Below are 21,564 nucleotides of genomic sequence, written 5' to 3' on the forward strand. Positions count from 1 at the left end.
CATTTGTAAGCTGTTTGGACAGAACTGTGTGTATGTACAGTGTGTCCACTGTCATATTGGAGTGATATAAACCCAACAAGTGTCTTTTTTTTTTTTTTTTTTTTTTACACAATTTCCTGGCGTTAAAATAGAACCCAAATGCCAGTGATTTTGAGGCCCACTGCAACATAACGTAGGAGTGCGTTTTTCCCCACCCACCAAATTGACTGAGAGATGACATGTTTCTGTAATAACATGTATACACATGCTCACAGAATGTTTGTTTAGCAAATAAACTGATTAAAAGACTTGTTACAACTGTCTCTGTTTTGTTTTAAATTTGCACTTTTTTAAAATAGTGCATGTTTGTAATAAACACGGTAAAATTGCTATGTAATTCTTAACCGCTATAATCACCATGGCCGTATGGTATCAGTAAACATGCATGAGTGTGTGTGTGTGTGTGTGTGTGTGTGTGTGTGTGTGTGTGTGTGTGTGTGTGTGTGTGTGTGTGTGTGTGTGTGTGTTGTGTGTGTGTGTGTGTGTGTGTGTGTGTGCTGCAAACGTCATTTGTGTAAGACTCATCATTTTAGAAAGGCTTGAATAAAATCCACCACAAATACATGAAATAAACATAATATTTTTGACTAACGAGCTGTATTTCAGCTTTTACCAACTCCCATGAGAATGGTGGGAATGGAAAAACAGCTTATTTGCATTTAAAGCCACAGGCTACAAAAACAGCTACAATATACTCAGACACCCAAATGGGCAAATTCTGGAGGCTATAATAAATAATCTGATGGGTATTTTGAGCTGAAACTTTACAGACACATTTTTGAGACAGCAAGGGCTTATCTTACATCTTGTAAAGAGGGTAAACTAGGTCACTTTAACAATAAAATTAAAACATAATATAAAGCACTAGCTTTTTTAATTTTAATATTAACAATTTAAACATACAGTAAAAGACAACAGAAATGTTAAGGCATTGTGTACATATTTATATGACAGTCATTTTTACTGAATGCATATTTATATTTATAACGGTAATGCACATCCATCATGCTTACCTAGAAAAACAATAGAAAAGTAGTGCATCGGAATAGAAAAACACTCTGTGTGGCTGATCTCTTAGACTTGTCAAATCATTTTTAAATTGCTGCTCTCTGATGGTTTGAAGTGTTTCTTTTATCTTCGCTTGTAAGTCGCTTTGGATAAAAGCGTCTGCTAAATGATTCAATTGAGATAGAAATGCATTTTATTAGCATTTTTCAGCACTTTGAAAATGCCATAAAAACTACTCTTGCAAAACACTTCCTATTTTTGCCAAACTTGAAACGATGCGCGTTAGCTGACAGTTTACAAAGGATGTGTGTAATTCTCATTCTGCTGATTAACACTCAGATGGGATGTTCACTGTGGCCTCAGGATATTCCTGAGATTTACAGCACTCTGAATGGCAAACTCGGCAGTAACGTGAGACATCTTAACATTTTAATTCAAGGCCCTAATAGAATTTCCAGTTGACCACATCCAATTTTTTTTCTAGTGGTAGTATTGTCCCAGCTAACTGTGACTGTATAAAATATTGCTTGCTATGTTGAATCTTTTTTTTTACCCTAATTTCTGACAGCATGCAAAGCAGACAATCTGGAATATTTCTAAAGGTGGGGCAACGTGGAACTGCTGACGGTCTGAAATAAGCTAGTGTTGGATTCAGGCTTAATATTGGGAGTCTTAGTCTGGGCTAGAGATAGTGAGGTTGAGTTGTTACTGATTACATCTCTGTGCGGGCTGTTCTACAAAAGAGAGGGGCGAACAAGGTGATACGAGTCTTACTCTTAAGTTCTGTGTTCACATCATGCAATCACTTTAAGGAGATCAAGTCAACACCCGGCACCAGATAAAGCCATCTTAAAGGCAACCCAAACCAGATTTGGGCTTTATGAGCCTTGACTAGAAGAAAAATCAAGGTTTCTCAGATCTTATGTGTATCTGTGGTCAAGGTAAGCTGAAAATCTTTAGTAAGTCTCAAGATTTGAGGGAAGTATCAACAGCAATGCTTGCGTTTTTAATGTCTGGTAAATGTTATCTTAAAGTGCCACATTTGATAGTTTTAACATTTATATGACTGATTTGATATTACAAATATATTTCAATATTTCTCAGAAATAAGAATACAAAAGTTTTCTCACACTTTACTAACATGTACCCTTAAGGACAATACAACAAAAATGTTAGATTTAAGGTAGATTTAATTAACAAATGTTTCATACAAGAACAAATCTTTGTATCTAATAATAATAATAATAATAAAACAATAAAAATTATGACTTTTACAAAACAATTAACATTATTACGCAATTTGATGATGATGGTTGAAAAATATGAAATAATAAACTGAAAATATATTCAAAAATATTTTTTAATAAGCTCATAAATAAACAAAAAGGTTTGAAAAGGGATTTTCTAAATATCATTTTAGGTAATCCCCTTTTTGTAATGACACTGACATAACAGGATAGCTCTTTCGACATTATCCTGAACATTTTGTGTGTCATATAGCAAAAATGTTCTCAAGACATGTTTATATAATATCCATTAGATTTTCAGGCAAACACAAAAGTTCTTCACATACAATTGAGTCTACAGACTTTCTTAGACATCCTAGGAACAAACAAACAAACAAACCAAAAGATATTTAAAGATTACTATATACTGATTATCTCTGTAAGAACATAGTTATCAACATTTTATTGGTCATCATCATCCAAAATTCTATCAAAAAATTAAAAAATAAAAATAAATCAATCCACAAGTAAATTGAAGGTAACATAACAACATTTAGGGTTAAATTAAGTACTTTTAATTATAAAAATATTGACTTTAATCATAAAAGTGATGCAAGCAAAACTATTTATTGACAGCAGCTAGCTCTCTGCAACACTCACATGGTCACCCACTGAAGCTAAGCAAGGCTGTACCTGGTCAGTACCTGGATGAGAGACCATGTGGGAAAGCTAGGTTGCTGCCGGAAGTAATGTTAATGAGAACAGCAGGGGGTGCTCAACCTGCGGTCTGTGGGTCCTGACGGCCCAGTATAGTAAAAAAGACTCTATACTCCTCAGTGAGCGCTGTCGTTTGGATGAGATGTTAAACTGAGGTAAAAATCCCAGAGCAGGGGTTTAACCCCAGCATCCTGGCCAAATTTGCCCACTGGACTCCTAACTATCCCCATATGATAATTGGCTTCCTTTCCACCTATCAGCTGGTGTGTGGTATTCAGTCTGGGGCAATATGGCTGCCGTCGCGTAAAGCCTGGTTTATACTTCTGCGTCAAGTGACCGGCGCAACTCACGGCGCAGGCAACGCGCGCAGCTGTGCATTTATACTTCTGCGCGCTGTCTCCGTTGGTCTGCATTAACACTTCCGAACCGCTAGTGGGCAGTAAGGTGTAAATGTTCCTCTGTGTCTAGTTTCTTCGCTTCTGTTTTGCTATTCTGAACACTTCCTGGATATACAAGTGACTCAAACTCGCTCATTTTGAGGCAGGAACCGTCGGACGTGCAACAACTTTAACCATGAGGTAAACACAGAACAAAACTTTCCATCCGGAGCTCCTTCACGGGACTCCACACTTGTAAACAATCGCTCGCGCCATTCGCGCGGCTCTCGGCCCCGCCCAGACTCGTCGGCGCTAGCAAGCCGACCAATCACTGAGCTTGCGCTAGGCGTTGTTGCGACGTGTAGTTACAATTTTTGAGAGGTGCACGTCAGTTACGGCGATGGCCACGGCGAAGGGCTATGCGTCAGCGCCGTAGCCTACGCCGGTGTTTGACGCAGAAGTATAAATCAGCCTTAATTCAGGTGGATGCTGCACAATGGTGGTGGATGAGGAGATTCCCTAAAAATGTGTGAAGTGCTTTGAGTGTCCAGAAAAGCGCTAAATACATGCAAGGAATTATTATTATATATATTTTTTTAAATAGAGAATTCTAACAATCCTGCAGGTTTTTTAAGTGGCGAAGACGAATGGCAAGCGGCTCGCGGTTTGAGGAGGCAGGTGAGCTTGATTCTCCTCTCCCTCTGAGCGTCTGTACCTGCTCATCCATCACTAGCGCTGTAAGTTTTGTTATCACTCTAACACTAATCAAAAGAGAAAACTGTCACCGCCACTGACCTGTGGAACCTCCCAATTATGCTCTTCAAGACTGACAGCAGCACTTAACTTCCACTGCCGGATAAATGACCACCATCAATCTACACAGAATAGCAATGAGCCACCGGGCTGCAAATGATTTTCTTTTCTTTTTTTTAAGGTACAGAAATCCCCAGGCTGGAATTTATGAAAGGTGAAAAGCAACTCAAGGCTATTTTACCCCCCTCCTTAGGCGAGGGCGTTCAAACTCGCAGGTCTAGGGAGACGATGTCTGCATTAGTGCTAAACAGAATTTATGCCTTTTAATTTACTCAAAAGGTGCTTAAGCGACCCGTGCGCTACAATGCATAACAGAATGCCCGGTTTTTAAATATGGGGGTCGTTGGTATAAAATGGCATATATAATCTGTGTGCCCTTCCTTTTTGAGGGCATTGCTAAAGCGTACGGCTCTAGTGTGCCTTTTCCATTTATTCTGTCTAATTGTCTCTGTGATTACCTCAATATAAAGCGCTAAAGATTCTGGCCTGGTTTGCTTTCGTTTTTATTTTCTTTTTCATTATTGCAGGCAGGGTTGTGTTGACAATTGCAGATTGAGGTATAAACTGTCTTTGCATGAAGTCTCAATTATGTGTGCCAGTGGCAATGGTTCAGAAATGAGCCTGTCCTCTATAGAACACAACTGTGGCTGCGCATTTTCTGTGGCCATATAACAGCCCCAACACTACACTTATTTATAAAGTTTGTGATCTAAAAAAAAAACGCAATGCAATGAATTAATTTAAGCTTTTATGACATCAAAAATAATCTTGTTTATTTCCTTTATGCACGTTAATTGCTACACTGTGAAAAATGGCCATGATTACATTGGTATAAAAACTAATAATGCTACAGTAAATTTCCATAACTTAGTTAACAGCCACACTGTAAAACCCGATAAGTAAAGTTAACTCAAACTGTTTGAGGAAACCGATTGCGGCAGACAAATTACAATAAGTTTGGAAACAATATGGTTTGAGTTTGTAAACTATATGACTATGGCTAAATATAGAGTCATAAACATAATTTGTGTTGTCAAACTTTTAGGGCCCTATCATACACCCAGCGCAATGCGGAGCAAGGCGCGACGCAATTTTTGTTTGCTAGTTTCAGCTTGGCGCAAGAGTCGTTTTGACATTTTGTGCCACGCTGTTTGAATAGCAAATGCATTTGTGCTCATATGTGCTTCCATAGGCGTTCTGGTCTAAAAAAGGAGGCGTGTTGAGGCGCATTGCTGGCGCATAGCAATTTTGAGAAACTATAATAGATTGTTCAATAGACCAGAACAAAGCCGGTCTAAAGTCCAGCGCAGAGCTCGTTAGTTGTGCGCCTTGCTTACACATTGCTTAATACAGACAGGATGTACAGCAATACGCAAATATCTTTACATATGAAAAAGAAAAGCAAAGCAGATTTTTCGGTCCCTAAAATAGCAAAAGTGGATTCTGACATGCCCTTACTGCTTTTGCGCCCTGTGCTTTGCACTTTGTGCATGGATTGTCAAAATAGAGCCCTTAGAGTATTAGTAACTTAAATATTTTAAGTTCAGAGCTCATCTAACCAAAGCTTATCTAACCAAAAACTAGAACACACAAATTTATGCTATAGAAAAATATTAAATACAAATTAAAAAAAAAAAGGAGGAAAAATCAAGAGAAGCAAAAAAATTGAAAAACATTTGGTAAAATTGCTAAAATTTTACTTGAATTTAATTGTATTATCTTTCCATTTCTAAATATGTTTGGCATCTAAAATATTATTTTAATGAATAGATCTGTGTAATAAATCTGTTTTGTTTAAATGCAGCAAAATACATCGCCTATATTCACTGAGAAACGGATAAAAATATTCATTTTCAAAATGGGGTTTACTCCATTGTGCTGAGCACTGTATATGCACAAGCATTGAACAACAACATAAAAAACATACAAATGTACATACTGAAATATTCTCCCTATGTTATTATCAGTGTCTGTGCATTTAGTCTGTGTGTGCTTCAATTGTAATCAGTAGGACCACACAAAATCTGTGCGCAGTAATCTTCAGATTGTTTTGTCATTGAATTTATTCATTTACTTGTGTAAACACACTACAGGTAAAACATTTGGGGTCAGTATAGGATTTTAAAATGTTTTAAAATAAGCTTATCCTCACCAAAACTGCATTGATTTAATAAAAAAATACTGTAAAAATTGTAAAATTGTGAAATGTTATCGGACTATAAAATGACTGTTCAAAACTTAATTGTAATTTAATTTAATAATTTATTCCAGTGATTTTAATGAAGAATTTTCAGCTTCATTACACAGTAATCACATGATCCTTCAGAAATCAAGCTAATATTAATGACGATAATGATGATGATTATTATTATTATTATTATAATTAATGGTAATAGTATCAAAAGCAATAAAGAGTGTAGTAATAATTTAATTTGAAACATACAATAAGAAAGCAATTATTAAAACTGTTATTAAATATTTAACAATTTTACTTTTTTAATAAATGCTGAACAGAATAATGTTCTTAAAAAATAAAAATAAAAACAGACCCCAAACTTTTGACCAATAGTGTATATATCTATTTAGTTTTTATGTTAACTTCAGTAATATTATTACCTAACACGCAAACATATTATATGGTTTATTTACAATACAGTTTGTAAAGCAATTTTCTGTCTTTTAGTAGGTATAAAGCAATATGAGAGACTTACTTTTGTTTACCAAACAAGTGGATCTAATAAAATTTGCATTGTAAATCTTAAACAAAAGTTATTCTTTGTCATTTTATGTTTTAAGTTTTGAGTTACTATAGTCCAAAATCATTCCACATAAATCCACAAATTTAGTACAAAATTTTGCACAGAAACAGCAAACCAAAAAAATTTCACAGATTCTGTCCCTTTAGTTTTATTTCAGCACACAGCAGTGTTAGCACTTGAATTTAATTAGATACTTCCACATTTTTCATAGTATTTAACACATGTAAACAACACTGCTAATAGCTGATAGGGTCCACTGGGGAAAAGAGATTAACAGAAAACTCTATCACCACTTTAAAAAAGCAAGGTAACATCCTACTTAAATTGAAACATGATCTGTCATTCTGAATCTGCAGCTAATTACAAACTTTAAACATCATTTCAATCTCAGCTAGACTTTTTTATGCCTTCTTGCCAGGAGATTGTTTACTCACCTTGTCTTTATTTAACCCAATGCAGTAACTTCCTTGTCAGATTAAAGTACAGTTTAAAAAAATACTTGCACAATGGAAATTGTAGCTGTTATTTTTAAATCACTTTAATTCTGTTGTGATAAAATCAGCTCTGTCAACTTGCAAAGGCAGTATTATAATTCTTGTACTGGAGTGTTAGGAGGCTTTTTTGCTGACACAGGTGTAGCTGACATATGAAGCCCACCTCCAACTGTCTCCTTTGCATTTAAAACACTCACTCTCTTGGCTTCCATCATGATTTGTGTGCAAGGAAAACAAAACCCTCTGACAACAAGGTAAAGAAACCCAGGGAAGTTTGCAAGGAATGCAACAAAAGACTCTGAATCAGGGTTCACAGCTCCCAATTCAAGATGATTATTACCCTCATATTATTAAAAACAATAGATAATACATATCAAGTATTATATAGTTTTGGGAAAACTTGGGGAAAACTAAGTTATTAGTTATTTACATTTTCTTTTAGTGGGTTGTTTTGAACAAAATGAATACTAGTTAATATAATAAAAAAATTAAGCTCTTTTGTGCTGCTGTCTTTTATAGTGTTTATTAGATTACTAAATGTGTAATCAACAACTACAATCACTAAATTATTAGAAATACTGCACTACTCTGTTTCTAACCTGTGACATAAAAGTTAACAAAATAAAGTCAGATGACTAAAACAGCTTTTAACTAAAATAACACATAATTGATATAAAAATAATTTCTGCACAAACTATAAATATTGCCCAACATTCTAGTAAGAATTTAAAAAATGTAAAGTTCATTTGAAATTTATTTGCAAAAAAAAAACAAGATCAATATAAAAACAAACAAAATTTAAATAAAATAATAATATCAATTGTATATTAACACATTAATTACACTCATTACAATTTAAACAAATCTTTGTATGCTGTATTTTACTATAACTGTAAGTGTTTTTTATCCCAGTCTAAATATGTTATCAACAACCTAAAAAGCATTGAAATGTTATAAATGTACTGTAAATGCTAATATATTAAATTATATTCCAGGATTATTAAAGTTAAAGTCATTTAGTTTAACTTGATGCACTAAAGAATTTCATCCGAATGTTAAAAAAAGTATTAATTAAATAGTTTGACAAATGACTAAAGTCTTTCAATTTGTAAAATAAAATTATAAGCACTATTGCACAAGTGTCTCTATACCTTCTGACATTAAAGCTAACAAAATAAAATCTGATGACTAAAATAGTTTTTAACTAAAATAACACATAATAGATATAAAAATAAACAAATAAATAATTACTGTGCAAACTTTAAATATTGACCAACATTCTGTTAAGAATTTTAAAAAGGTAAAGTTTAGTTGAAATTTATTTGCAAAAAATGACAATAGGTCAATATAAAAATATTATTTTATTTCAAAACAAAAGAAAATTAAAATAAAACGATGTTCATAAATCAACACAATTACGGTTTGAACAAATCTTTATGTAATTTATTTTACTACAATGAATTTAAATTTTTTTTGTCTAAATCTAAATATATTATCAACAACCTAAAAGCACTGAAATGTTAGAAATGTACTGTAAATGCTAACATATTAACCCTAATTATCCATGATTATTCAAGTTCAAGTCATTTAGTTAACTGATGCACTAAATCTCACCCTAATGTAAAAAAAATTATAATAAATAAATATAATTTCTGAGCAAACTATAAATATTGACCAATATAGAAATAAATAAATTTCTATAAATAGAAATATAGAAAATAAGATTATATTATTATTATTTTTTTTTTAAATGTAACGTTTAGTTGACCATAGGTCAATATAAAAATATTCTTTTATTTGCAAAACAAAACAAAACAAAAACAAAAAAACTAAGAAAGGAGCACAAACAAAACAAAAGTAAAACAAAATACAACACAAGACAAGATAAAAAAACAAAATAAAACATATTAAAATAAAATAATGATGTTCATTGTAAATTAACACAATTACTATTTAAACAAATCTTTGTATACTGTATTTTACTACTCTGATTTTTTTTTTTTTGTCCAAGTCTAAATATGTTACCAGCAACCTCAAAGCACTGAAATGTTAGAAATGTACTGTAAATGCTAATATATTAACCCTCTATCCAGGATTATTACAGTTAGAGTCATTTAGTATTAAAATCATAAATTCAATCTAATGTAAAATATTAATAAAATAGTTTTACAAATGACTAACTTCTTTCAATTTGTAAAATGAAAAGTGGAAAAAGAAAAATGTATTCATAATATTAATCAAAAATATTAGTCTGTAACCTCTCTGTTTGGTCTCTCACATACAGCATATTGTAATAATGTTGAATATTTAGACGGTGTATTGAGTAAATGAACTGTCGTGTCAGACGTTCACAGTCAACTCTATTGATCAGCCCGTGTCCTCCAGCCTCTACCCTGTGAGCCAAAGTCCAGATAATGAGTTTCCGGTTAAATGTCCCCCACTTACAGGGAAAAACACATTCCAGCAGGGCTAAAGTGCTCCTCGCGCCCTCCAATATATTTTGTACGGTCTAATTAACTCAGTAAGCAATCTCAATTACTTTGTGCCCAGGGAAGCGACGGCCAGGCTCACTCCTTAAGCAAGTCTGTTATCCTTTTAAAAAATGAGCCTCGGACAACTGAGCCCTACACTTCATTTGTCTTTGGCCAAGTTTGATGGCTATGCGTTTAAAAACCCATTCAATCTTATAAACCAAAAATTAAATGTACTCAGCTGTGATGGTCCTCCGTGCATCTGCTATTTATATGCTAATCTCCTCTCTTACGCGGAAGGTCTTGCAAATTATTACGGCAAACCAATAACTCAGGTGTATGGACTATAGCAGGCTTTGCTGACCGCAGAACGCTATGAAAATCGCTTTGTCACGAGGACACCTTCTAGACAACCTAGAGTGAGACTGTCCTGAAGTTTTACCATCATATCTCATTTTGAAAACACAATGGCATGTATTAGAAGCACATTTTTGTATAATCTTAGAACATTTCTTGGATTTAATATAATAACTGTATAGAAATATAATATAATATAATATAATATAATATAATATAATATAATATAATATAATATAATATAATATAATATAAAGCAGTAAAGAAGTGGCTTTTATCTTCCTTTTTATTTTGAACTTTATTGTATGCAGGCATATATTGCAAAACCCAAACTATCTGAAAAAAAGACTCTGGGCTTAAATTCAATAAAAAATAAAACATACACAAAAAAAAAAAAGACAATTTAAGAGCATTTGTTTGCAGAAAATGACAATAGGCCTTCAGTATATAAATTATTCAAAGTTTTAAGACTACAATAATTAAAAGAAAATATTAAATATCTCTTTTTCTTTTAATTAAACAGTTGTATTTGTATTGCTTAAAGGTGATATATTAACTAAACTTCTACTCTTAAATGTGATATGCCTTGCATACTAATTAAGCTTTTTGCAGAAGTAGACGAAGCTGATAGAATGATTGTCTAAAATGAACTAAACTTCCTGTGAGCAGACATGGGTTAAAACTGAACACAAAATATGTGAAGATGAGAAATCTTATATGCTTTAAATGTTGTGCAGAGAATTCATAGAAAAAGAGAACATATGTATGGGTGCGTCCAATGGAGGACTGGAGAATTATTGACAAGTGATGAATTTCACTAAACTCCATCTGTTAATACCAGCTGCCTATAAAAGTTGGAGTCAGGAAATTAAAATTGTTGCACACCTCCTGGATGTAATTCTTGTATTGCATGAGTAATAAAATACTTATGTGTTTGACATTGAAGAAAAGCCTCTCTTGACCTTTTTAATTGAACATGCATGGGATTGGCTAGATAATCAAACAATATACAGTATTGAAGTCAATATTATTAGAAATAAGAAAGTTTTATTCGTTTTATTTTGGCTAGAATAAAAGCAGCTTTTTAATTTTTTAAAAACAAAATTATTAGCCCCTTTGAGCCAAATATTTTTTTCGATAGTCTACAGAACGAACCATCATTATAAAATAACTTGCCTAAATACCCTAATCTGCCTAGTTAACCTAATTAACCTAGCTAAGCCTTTAAATGTCACTTTAAGCTGTATAAAAGTGTCTTGAAAAATATCTAGTAAAATATTATTTACTGTCATCATGGCAAAGATAAAATAAATCAGTTATTAGAGATTAGTTAATAAATAATAATAAACAGAGCACTAATAATTCAGGGGTGCTAATAATTCTGACTTCAACTGTATATAAATATAAAATGCACATGGTTTCTTTTAATTAATTAATTTATTTTTTTCATTTTGAAAAAAACATTATTGTTGTATACATTTGGAACATTTCTTGGAAAAATATAATAACTATATGGGAACAATAAGATCATATAACCTAAAAAAGCAGTGTTTTTTACCCTGCTTTTTTCTGGTTAAATTGGTTGGTTAATTCCTATCAGCTCCTGCATGTCCTCATGATTATGAAAGCTCTGGCAACTGTTACTGAGTTACTATGGTTACTATAAATGTTTGAAGGAAGCACATTCATTTACAACTGTGATCAAAACTGACCAGCTACTACTTTAAATTATGCATTAAATTATTATTTTTTGTACACCTTTCAACCAATCAGAATCAAAATCTTCAACAGACTGTGGGATAAAAGCAATTAACTATGATCACGAGTAACAAAAGAAAAAACTAAGTGCAAAGTCTAAAGCGTATGGCGCAAAAGCATTAAGGGCATGTCCTAATCCACTTTTGCTATTTTAAGGACATAAAAATACATTCTACGCCCTGGCGCATGGTCTAACAGGTCTGTGCTTATTCTCTCAATGAGTGTTTTAAACAACATTCATTAAACCAATCAGAGTTTCATCTCACATTCCTTTTAAGAGTCAGTTGTGTCAAGCCATGGCACATTAGCTATTTACACGGCGCACTTTGTAAGTGGAAAAACTGAATGGAAAAACTGAATGCTTCACTTGCTAGAAAACAGTTAAACAAACAATCTGCACAAGAATGAAGAATGAGCTTCCTCCATTTGGCCTCTTTACTTTCTCTTTACTTTTACTCCTTACTTTACTCCTTTACTTTCGCGGATAAGGAAACGATGTTGTACACTCCACTAAAGACATACATTAGCCTGCACACTTAATTTTGTTTGTCAAGCACAAAGATTTGTTTCAAAACTATCTCTAAATTCAGTTCAAATTTCCAGCAAACAAACACATAAACATTAATAACGAAGTGTGGTCAAAAAACTGAGTTATATCCAAAGACACATCATATTCTTATGCTCCATATTGGTGATGTATTTGTCTCCAAATCCCGACAGGTGGACAAATCTAAACTTGTTTTTATTAAAACAATACAAATATGCATATAATAAACAACACTGCTAATAATAATAATCACATTATACAATTTCAATTTGTCATGAATAAACTGAAATAAGCCTCCTGAGATGACGAAGGTATGGAGGTAGTGTTTTTTATTGTTGAGGTAAATTCTCAAAATAGCAATGTGCCAACAATGCGCCTTAACACACCTCCTTTCTAGACCAACACACCCATGAGTCCACAAAGTGGTGCAAATAGATTTGCTATTTAAACAATGTGGCACAAAACATGAAAATTAGGGTTGCAATGGTCTGAAAATAGCAATGAATTGCACAAAACACATTTTGCGCCTTATAGCGCCAGGTGAATGATAGGGCCCTAACTCTTAACTGTCTGTCACCCAGAGAAGTCCACGTGGTTGTGAATATGAGATCCTGAGTTTATCTTAGGATTTATCGGAGTCATTATTTTGACTAAAACACACAGGGAGACTGAACTGCAGTTCACATTGTGAGCTAATGACCCTTGCTTTGCATTTGATTACATAAGTCAAAACAAATGTAAGTGTAGGTTTTCTAAATTAACTTATCTTTTAAAAAGTTGACACACAGTTCACAAGAATTTTTAAGTGGAGTAAGCACCAAAGTTACCAATTTATATAGTTTGTTTAGTCATTTTAAGTTTGAAAAAAAAAATCTAATAGCTTGATATTTTTGTATGTTTACAAACAATAAAGCAGTAAATACAAATATATATTTTAAAAATATTTGCATTCTTTAGTTCTTAAGGTTTTATATCTAATTTTTGGCTTACACATTTTTATTATTATGAATAATAATAAGAAGAATAATAATAATAAGAATAAGAAGAAGAAGAAGAAGAAGAATATGGGGTTTATTTATGCAAATAATTTGATGTTTTTGATAATTGGTTGCAGATATTTTGGTATGTATAGATTAAATAGAATTCTTGTGATTTTGTATTTAATTTAGACATTTTAAATGTTTATCATTTTTAAAATTTAATTTTTAATGTGATAAAGGCACGACTAAAAGTAAAAAATATATATTAAAATGATTTCATGTTCCTCAATAAGCAGGAGTTTAAAGAGCTGAAAGCAATTCCACCCATGTCAGAGCAATGATACAGGAAATAAGGTAATGGAATGCTTTTAAGGGAAAAAAGGAAAACCTAATTATGATAAAGCCCTTTTAGTTGTTGCTTTATCACAAAGCACTGACTTTTTGCATTGAAAATCGTCACTGAGAGTGATAAACCTCTCTGGCGTGCAGTCAAGTGCTTTGTCAATGTCACGCCCCTCCTTTCTTGCTACCCTGTCTGCTCTTTTTGCCCAGTTAAAAAACGGATGACATGTGTCATAATGATGTGTCTCTTAAGTGCTCGCTGTGTCCCATTCCACCCAACAGTGAGCAAATCCATAGCATGTGATCAGAGCTTCACCACACTGAAGTAAATCCCTCAGTGTGGATGCAGGGTTTCACCAAATACCATAAATAGTGTAACTAGATAAATATTCTCAACTGTGCTTGTGTTACATACAGGGCTCCTTTACTTTTCCTAAACAGTACACATTAAGTCGGTGTGTAATATGTGAGGGATGGGCGCCCTCCTCTGGTTATAACACATTACTGAAGACAATACAGTTATTATTTGCTATTTTCAACAGTGTTCAGAATGGTACATTATGATACAGCTTTAATAAGTATACTGGTTATATGCTATGCATTACACAAATTCAGTCAAGAGTTAATATGCGAGTACAAATAACAGAAAAGCTTTTCCATGACATGAATAAATTTTACATAACTTTTTCAGAGATTTAAACTGCTGTAAATATTATAAAGAATTGTCTAACAAATTGTATGTTCCATTTAATTATCAGTGTAACTTGTAATAAAATGATGTTAGGCAAACAATGCATTGTGTATTCATTTAATTATAAATTACATATTAAAATTTTTATGAAAGATTCATTTTTTAAAACAAATATGAGAAAATTGTTGTTGATTTGCTTATTCCTTATTGATATGCTTATATAAAAACACATCACTAATAATAATAATGTTACCACTATTTTTTTAAAGTAAATAGCACACAATTTTTTTTAATCAAAATGTTTTCAGATTCAAAGTTTTATTTCAGTAATCATACAGTCATATATTATATAATGAACGTATTCTATCATGATTATTATAATATATTGATATTACCCTAAGTTATTATTGTGCCCACATGGAATCTGTGCTCACTGAAATCTGCAGATTTTCACAGATTTTTTTAAACACATTAGTCAATCCATTTATTTACTTAAGCAAACATGTGTAAATATACATGTAATTTTAATCAGTTTTCATATAAAAGGTTTGACAAAACATACTCACCACTAATCTCTCTCTGTCCTTGTAATCTATATGAAGATATTCATGTTTTCTTAAGACGTGTTCCAGTGATTTCTTTAACTCCGTGGCTCTCCTCATGAGTTCTTCCTCAACACCAACCTTTGTAAAGACCTGGTAATAACACATTGAAAATGAAAAATCACATAATAAAAGAAATAAAATGCAAAGGCTACAGCATATTTGAACCTACATTCCCCCTATTTGTAATCCTATTGCAGGGGTGTCCTACCCTGTTCCTGGAGATCTACCTTCCTGCAGATTTCAGTTGCAACCCATATCAAACACACCTGCCTGCAATTAGCAAGTGCTGTTCAGTTCCTAAATAATTGGTTCAGATGTGTTTGACATTGGATTTCCTTAAATTTAATGAAAGGAAAACATAAGTTTAACTATTCACCCCAAGTTGTTTACCTGAGTCAATAGACTTAATTTTTTTGTTAATTAAACTCTTATTTTAGACCTAATTTAAAGAATAGGTGTCATGTTTTTTTACTTTAAAATGGAAAAAAAAATCCATGTATTTGATATAAATTATATATATATATTTAAATAGGGGAGCGAGGGGCACAAAGTAACGCGGGGTTAAATTTAACACAGAATTTTAATGTATTTGCTCAAGGTTAACGATTATGTCATGCTTCCAAGGTTTTCACCACAGTGTGAGCAGATGTCTTCCTGCCCATTATTTAAAAAAAATGGTGAAATTTGGATGAGAAACACAGGAGAAACCATTTTTGCAGTTTAAAAGTATTTGTCATTATACTCAATATTTTTTAATTTTAAAAAAATCATTGAAAGTATGAACGTAAAATGTTATATGTTGTGATTATCGTTTTCTAGGCTAAAAGATGAAACCATTTTGAAACATGTAAGAAACACACAGTCACTGCTAGCCAGTTTTGAGGAAAACATGACACAGTGGGGTTTATTGTAACAGGGTGTTACAATAAAGGCCACAAACTGTTTGACACCAATTATACAAACAAAATAATTGTTTGAATTTTAAGTGTAATGTTGTGAACTTTTTAAATAAAAAAAGTTTTTTTTTTAATAGAAAATATTGTTTCAATGGAAAAAATATATATATATTATTGCTAATAATACACATACATGCATTGTATAATATTGGTTAAATGGATAATAATGCAAATAGATTCAAATGTGTTTATCCAATAAATAAATATATGAATAAACATAATGTGCTATGTAGAATAAAAAAAGAAACAAGCCAATTACTGAGGAAATATAGCTACTATTTAAAATAAACTGAATTTAAATTAATTGTGTGAAATCTGCCTTTATATGCATGTTACAACTAACCCCCTGTCTGTTACAACTTGCCCTGCAGGTGGGGTAAATAGTAACATTTTTACTCCTGGCACTCTTCGCAATACTGCACAGAAACCTTTGTGTTACTTTGTGCCCCGCTCTCCCCTATCTATGTCATATCTGTTGTTGTTGTTTTCTGTACAGGCATGGGTGTCTATTTCATACACATAATAAATAAATATACAACATAACGTAACACACACATATCTTATGTCAAAGATTTTTATTTTTTATTTTGGATGTGACTAATCTTTGCCTAGCACTGATGTTTTTTTAATTGTTTGGCCCCCAATGTTTTAGAACAGTCAGCTGTTTCTGTGCATCAGACAAGCTCAGTCTCTTGCTGTTTTTAAATCAAGTTTAAAACATATTTTTAGTCTTGCTTTTGAGGCCTATTCAAAGCTGTTTTTCAGTTTAGTTTTATTTGTCTGGTTTTATGCTGCTGAGTAAACCATAGCTCATTGTTTTATGTACAGCACTTTGATAAGCATTTACTGTTCTATAAATACATTATTATTTAGACTTTGAAAAAAAAAATATATATATAAAGTTACTAAAGTTACTATGTAAGTTTTTTTTCAATCATTTATCCGTAAGCAGGTCAATACACTACCGGTCAAAAGTTTTTTTTATTATATATTTTATTTAATAATTTGAATACAATTATTTTGTTCATCAAGGTGGCATTTATTAAATGTTAAAAAAATAATTTAAAGTGTTTAAATCATTAAATACTTATTTATTAAATATTTATTAATTACTTCTTGTATGTAGTTTCAAATGAAAAAAACTCCAGTCATTATTGCTTTTATTACCATTATTATTATTATTATTATTATTATTATTATTATTATCAATAATAATAATAATAATAATAGTAATTAATATTAGAGTGATTTCTGAAGGATCCTGTGAGTCTGAAGACTTGGAATCACAGGAATAAATTATTAAATTAAATTCTTTTGAACAGTTATTTTTATTATTAATTAATTGTATTAATCAGTTATTAATTAAACATTTTTTACTGGATTTTTGATGAAATAAATGCAGCCTTGGTGAGCTTTTTTGTTAAAAAAACAAACAAAAATTAAACATGTTTAAAATGTTTATTTTGGGGTGAAACACACTTTTCTTAAAACATGTTTGCAATCCGAAAATAGTCACTGGCCAGAATGTATTAGGCAGAATAAACTCCATCAGAGACTGTGCTTATTTCAACCATTCATTTTCAACTTTACGAATAAAGTACGATCAATGCACAATTTTTACATTAGGGTGGTTATATTTGGTTAATGATAGATTCCCTTGCCCTAACACTGATAAACATGTAATCAGAAATGGATCAATAAAAAAATAAAAAATAAACTAGATACTGCAATATTACATAAAAATATGAATTATTAGATTTTATTTCATGATGATTTTCTTTCATCTTATGCAAATGGATTCCCTTTCCCACACAGCTTAACACTTCTTCAGAAAAGATAAATAATTTAAGATCAATAGCAAAATATTAGATTCAAATCATGTATCAGTGTTAATTTAGCTAAAATTAATGTAGTTTGATTTTTATCTTTCTGACTACATTTTAGCCTTCTCATTCATCAGCAATATTGCATACTGATGAAGTAACTGTTTGTGATATATTACCCTATATGTGTATATTACCCTGGTAATATAACAGAAATTAAATAACAGAAATTTACTGTAAAAAACAGACATTAAATTACAGAAATTTAGCAGAAATTTCTCCTTTTAAAGATCATCAACAAACATTTTTGCTTTTTTTTGCATTGACGATATATTGAACATGCACCAAAAAGTTGAGGAAAAGAATATCTGGGAATTAAGCTAAACATCTCCCTCTGAATCAATCACAGATTTTTCATTTGGGAATAAACTACTCTTTTAAGAGTTACCTGGACCCAGGACTGCACCAAAGGCAGATGTCTGGTTGTGACGAGTCTATGAAGATCCCTCACCGTGTTTACTAATGCCTCATTCTCTTCTGTCTCTCTCACTTTTAAATCTGCAGACAAAATTCAGATGGTTATTCACACAATTCCCATTCTGAACTCCAGCTCTGTGTGCTTTAAACTGATGGAGAACACATGTCATGAAAACGGCTATGAACAGATGCACCTGCGGACACATCCAACTCTAGCTGATATCTGTAAGACATCAGGCCGGTGCTGCGGAGAAATGCATCCTCATCAGGAACTTCCTCCATGTCACTCTCATCACTAGACTCATCTGTTTGTTCTTTGTCAGTTTTCTTCTCCATCATCTTTCCATTGTGCTCATTACTCAGGTCTTTACTGCAGCAGGGCTGGTCAGATTGGTCTTCGGCTGTGGTGGAGATACTGGCTGCCGAGTCTTCATCAAACAGGTTAAAGTCATCGGTTGCCAGCAGTCTTATGCAGTTGTTCATCTCAGTCAAGGTCTCCTCAATCCCAGATGTCATTTCTTAATGAAAGAGAAATCAAAGCAAACATTTTAGCTAACCTTGAATTATTGTTAATAATGACACAATATTTTTTTTTATACTGACTAAGGTCATTTTATACTTAGGATAAGTGTTTTAAACTTGATTCTCATTGTTTTTATTTTTAAAAGCTCCTTGTGTTTGCCTCTCAATAATCGCTTTTTCACTTATTTCAAAATATTTTAGGTAATATTTTCAAAACTCTACATACACAACAAGAAAAATGTAACAGGCCATTCAATGTGTGTGTAGTCATATCTTCATATCAAAAAAATTTATTTCAAGACACCTTGCACTTACAGACAAACAGATTGAAATGATTTATTAATAAATAACATTAGTTTTTACTGTTTGATTTGTATGCTTTTTTAAATCATATTAGAAATATTATTATGTAAAATTACAAAAAAAAAAAAAAATTAAGACTTCTTTTCACTAAAAGTTCTATCCTTTATTTTAATACATGATTAAAATAATTAAATTAAATTAATTAAATTAAAAAAAATTCCTGGTGGATTCAAGTATAGTATGGAGTCAATAAACTACTAATTAGTGGCCTATTAATAGTTAGTAAGGTAGTATTTAGGTTTACTGTACAGTATTAAGTAAGATTGGGGATGTGAAATAAAATCATAGTTCATACAGTAAGTGGTATAGTTAGTATCAGGCCGGTGAGAAGGTACTAAGGTCCACACGGAATCTCTGCGCAGATTTTTAGCCCATCATTGAGTCATATGGGCCCTATCATACACCCAGCGCAGTGTGGCGCAAGACGCAGCGCAATAGTCTTTTGGTAATTTCAGCTTGGCGCAAGAGTCGTTTTGAGGCGTTGCGCTACACTGTTTAAATAGCAAATGCATTAGCGCTCATTTGTGCGGCCATAGGCGTTCTGGTCTAAAAAGGAAGCCGTTCTGAGGCGGACCACTTGCGCGTCGCTATTTTGAGAAACTATAATAGATTTTTCATTAGACCAAAACTAACCCGGTCTAGACTCCGGCACAGAGTTGCGCCTCGCTTACGCACTGCTTAATACCCACAAGAGAGCAATAGGCAAATATCTTTATATATGAAAAAAATGTAATATTAAGGATATATATAGGATATAATAAGAATAGATATAGAATATAAATATAAAGGATTAAAATATTACAAAACATATTATTTTCTAGACTACATAAATATGAAAAACCACTGCTTTTTGCTTTTTTATAATGTTAATATTATTAGCAGTATTATTTATTATATCCATATTTATATTTGTTTTATTAAAAACAAGCTTAGATTTGCCCACCTGTCAGGTTTTAGACCATATGGGGCATGGCAGGTGTATTTGGAAATAACTCAGTATTTTGACCACACTTGGTCATTATTGTTCATTTATTCGTTTGCTAGAAATTAGAACTGAATTTAGAAATAGTTTTAAAATGAATATTTGCGCTTAACAAACAAAATTATTTATTTATAGACTAATTGATGTCTGTGCGTAAAGGTTTCCCTATCCAAGAGCGAATGTGAAAGTAGTTCCATTATGTCTCATTCTCACGCAGTAGATGCTCTGTTTAACAGTTTTCTGTTAAAAAACTGTTAACTGTTTGCTTGTGAAATGCTCATTTTTTCCCACTTAGACTTACTTTACGTCCTATAAATAGCGAATGCGCTCTTGGCACGACGCAGCTGGGTCTTAAAGGGAATGAGAGATGAGACTCTAATTGGTTTATTCTCAAAACACACCTATAACACATTAAGAAAATAAACTCAGCCCTTTTAGACCATGCACCACTGCGCAAGGCAGATTTCCTGTCCTTAAATTAGCAAAAACGCGTCCTGACACGCCCTGAAAGCGTTTGCGCCCGTCAAAATAGAGCCCTATGTATTTACTTGTGTAAATGTGTGTAAATTTATATTTTTTCAGTTTAATTAACTGCACTAATATTATTGTGATATAATAATAATAATATAAAAAAATTTCATATAATTTATTTACAATACAGTTTGTAAAGTAAAATGCTTTGTCTTTTAGTAGAGATTGTTATATGAGAGACTTGCTTTGTTTACCAAAAAAGTGGATCTAATCGGATTTGCATTGTAAACATCAAAGTAAAAAAAAAAAAAAAAAAAGTGTCTGCAGATTCTGTCTGACCCTACGCATTTCTTTAAATAAAGTGATATAAAGTGTTAAACACAGTCTATATAGCATTTGCCTATACATTTTACTTTGCCCAAGATGTAATAATATTTTGAGCTCCTTTTGTTATTATTAAACACTTCTGACAAGGCCATTGTAGTCAAATAGTTATTAGTTAAAGGTACTGATTTATTAAGGTAAATATTTAGGTAAATTTTTTTACAATATTATTTTTGAGATTATCTTTTCAGGATATTGTTCATTCATTTAACAACGTGTCCTTTGAACTGTCCCTTGATGTTTAACCATCATAAAAATGATTTGTTTAACACAGCTTAACAGGAAATATTGATTCTTGGTGGAGCTGTGGAAGCACGTGGCATAAAACTGAAATACATTATTGTACCCTCATATTCACAGATATTTAAAGCTACATAAGGTTTACTTCAGCCTTATTTTAAT

At 32.1% G+C, this 21,564-nt stretch overlaps 1 protein-coding gene and 1 long non-coding RNA gene across 2 annotated transcripts in view; both read right to left on the reverse strand.

The window, feature by feature from the left end:
* LOC101882685 (uncharacterized) overlaps nucleotides 1-21,564 on the reverse strand; it is a 396,146-nt gene that overhangs the window by 280,238 nt on the left and 94,344 nt on the right. The gene's annotated exons all lie outside the window — the stretch shown is intronic.
* Nucleotides 1-21,564, reverse strand: part of uvssa (UV-stimulated scaffold protein A) — an 84,749-nt gene that overhangs the window by 30,828 nt on the left and 32,357 nt on the right. Inside the window, exons 5-7 of the mRNA NM_001346152.1 lie at nucleotides 18,635-18,958; nucleotides 18,412-18,521; nucleotides 15,146-15,274 (exon numbers count right to left, since the gene is read on the reverse strand). Of these exons, the coding sequence (NP_001333081.1) occupies nucleotides 15,146-15,274; nucleotides 18,412-18,521; nucleotides 18,635-18,958 (563 nt within the window). The remainder of the gene's footprint in view (nucleotides 1-15,145; nucleotides 15,275-18,411; nucleotides 18,522-18,634; nucleotides 18,959-21,564) is intronic.

Source organism: Danio rerio, chromosome 14 (assembly GCF_049306965.1).
Source record: "Danio rerio strain Tuebingen ecotype United States chromosome 14, GRCz12tu, whole genome shotgun sequence".
In the NCBI taxonomy this organism is placed as follows: Eukaryota; Metazoa; Chordata; class Actinopteri; order Cypriniformes; family Danionidae; genus Danio; species Danio rerio.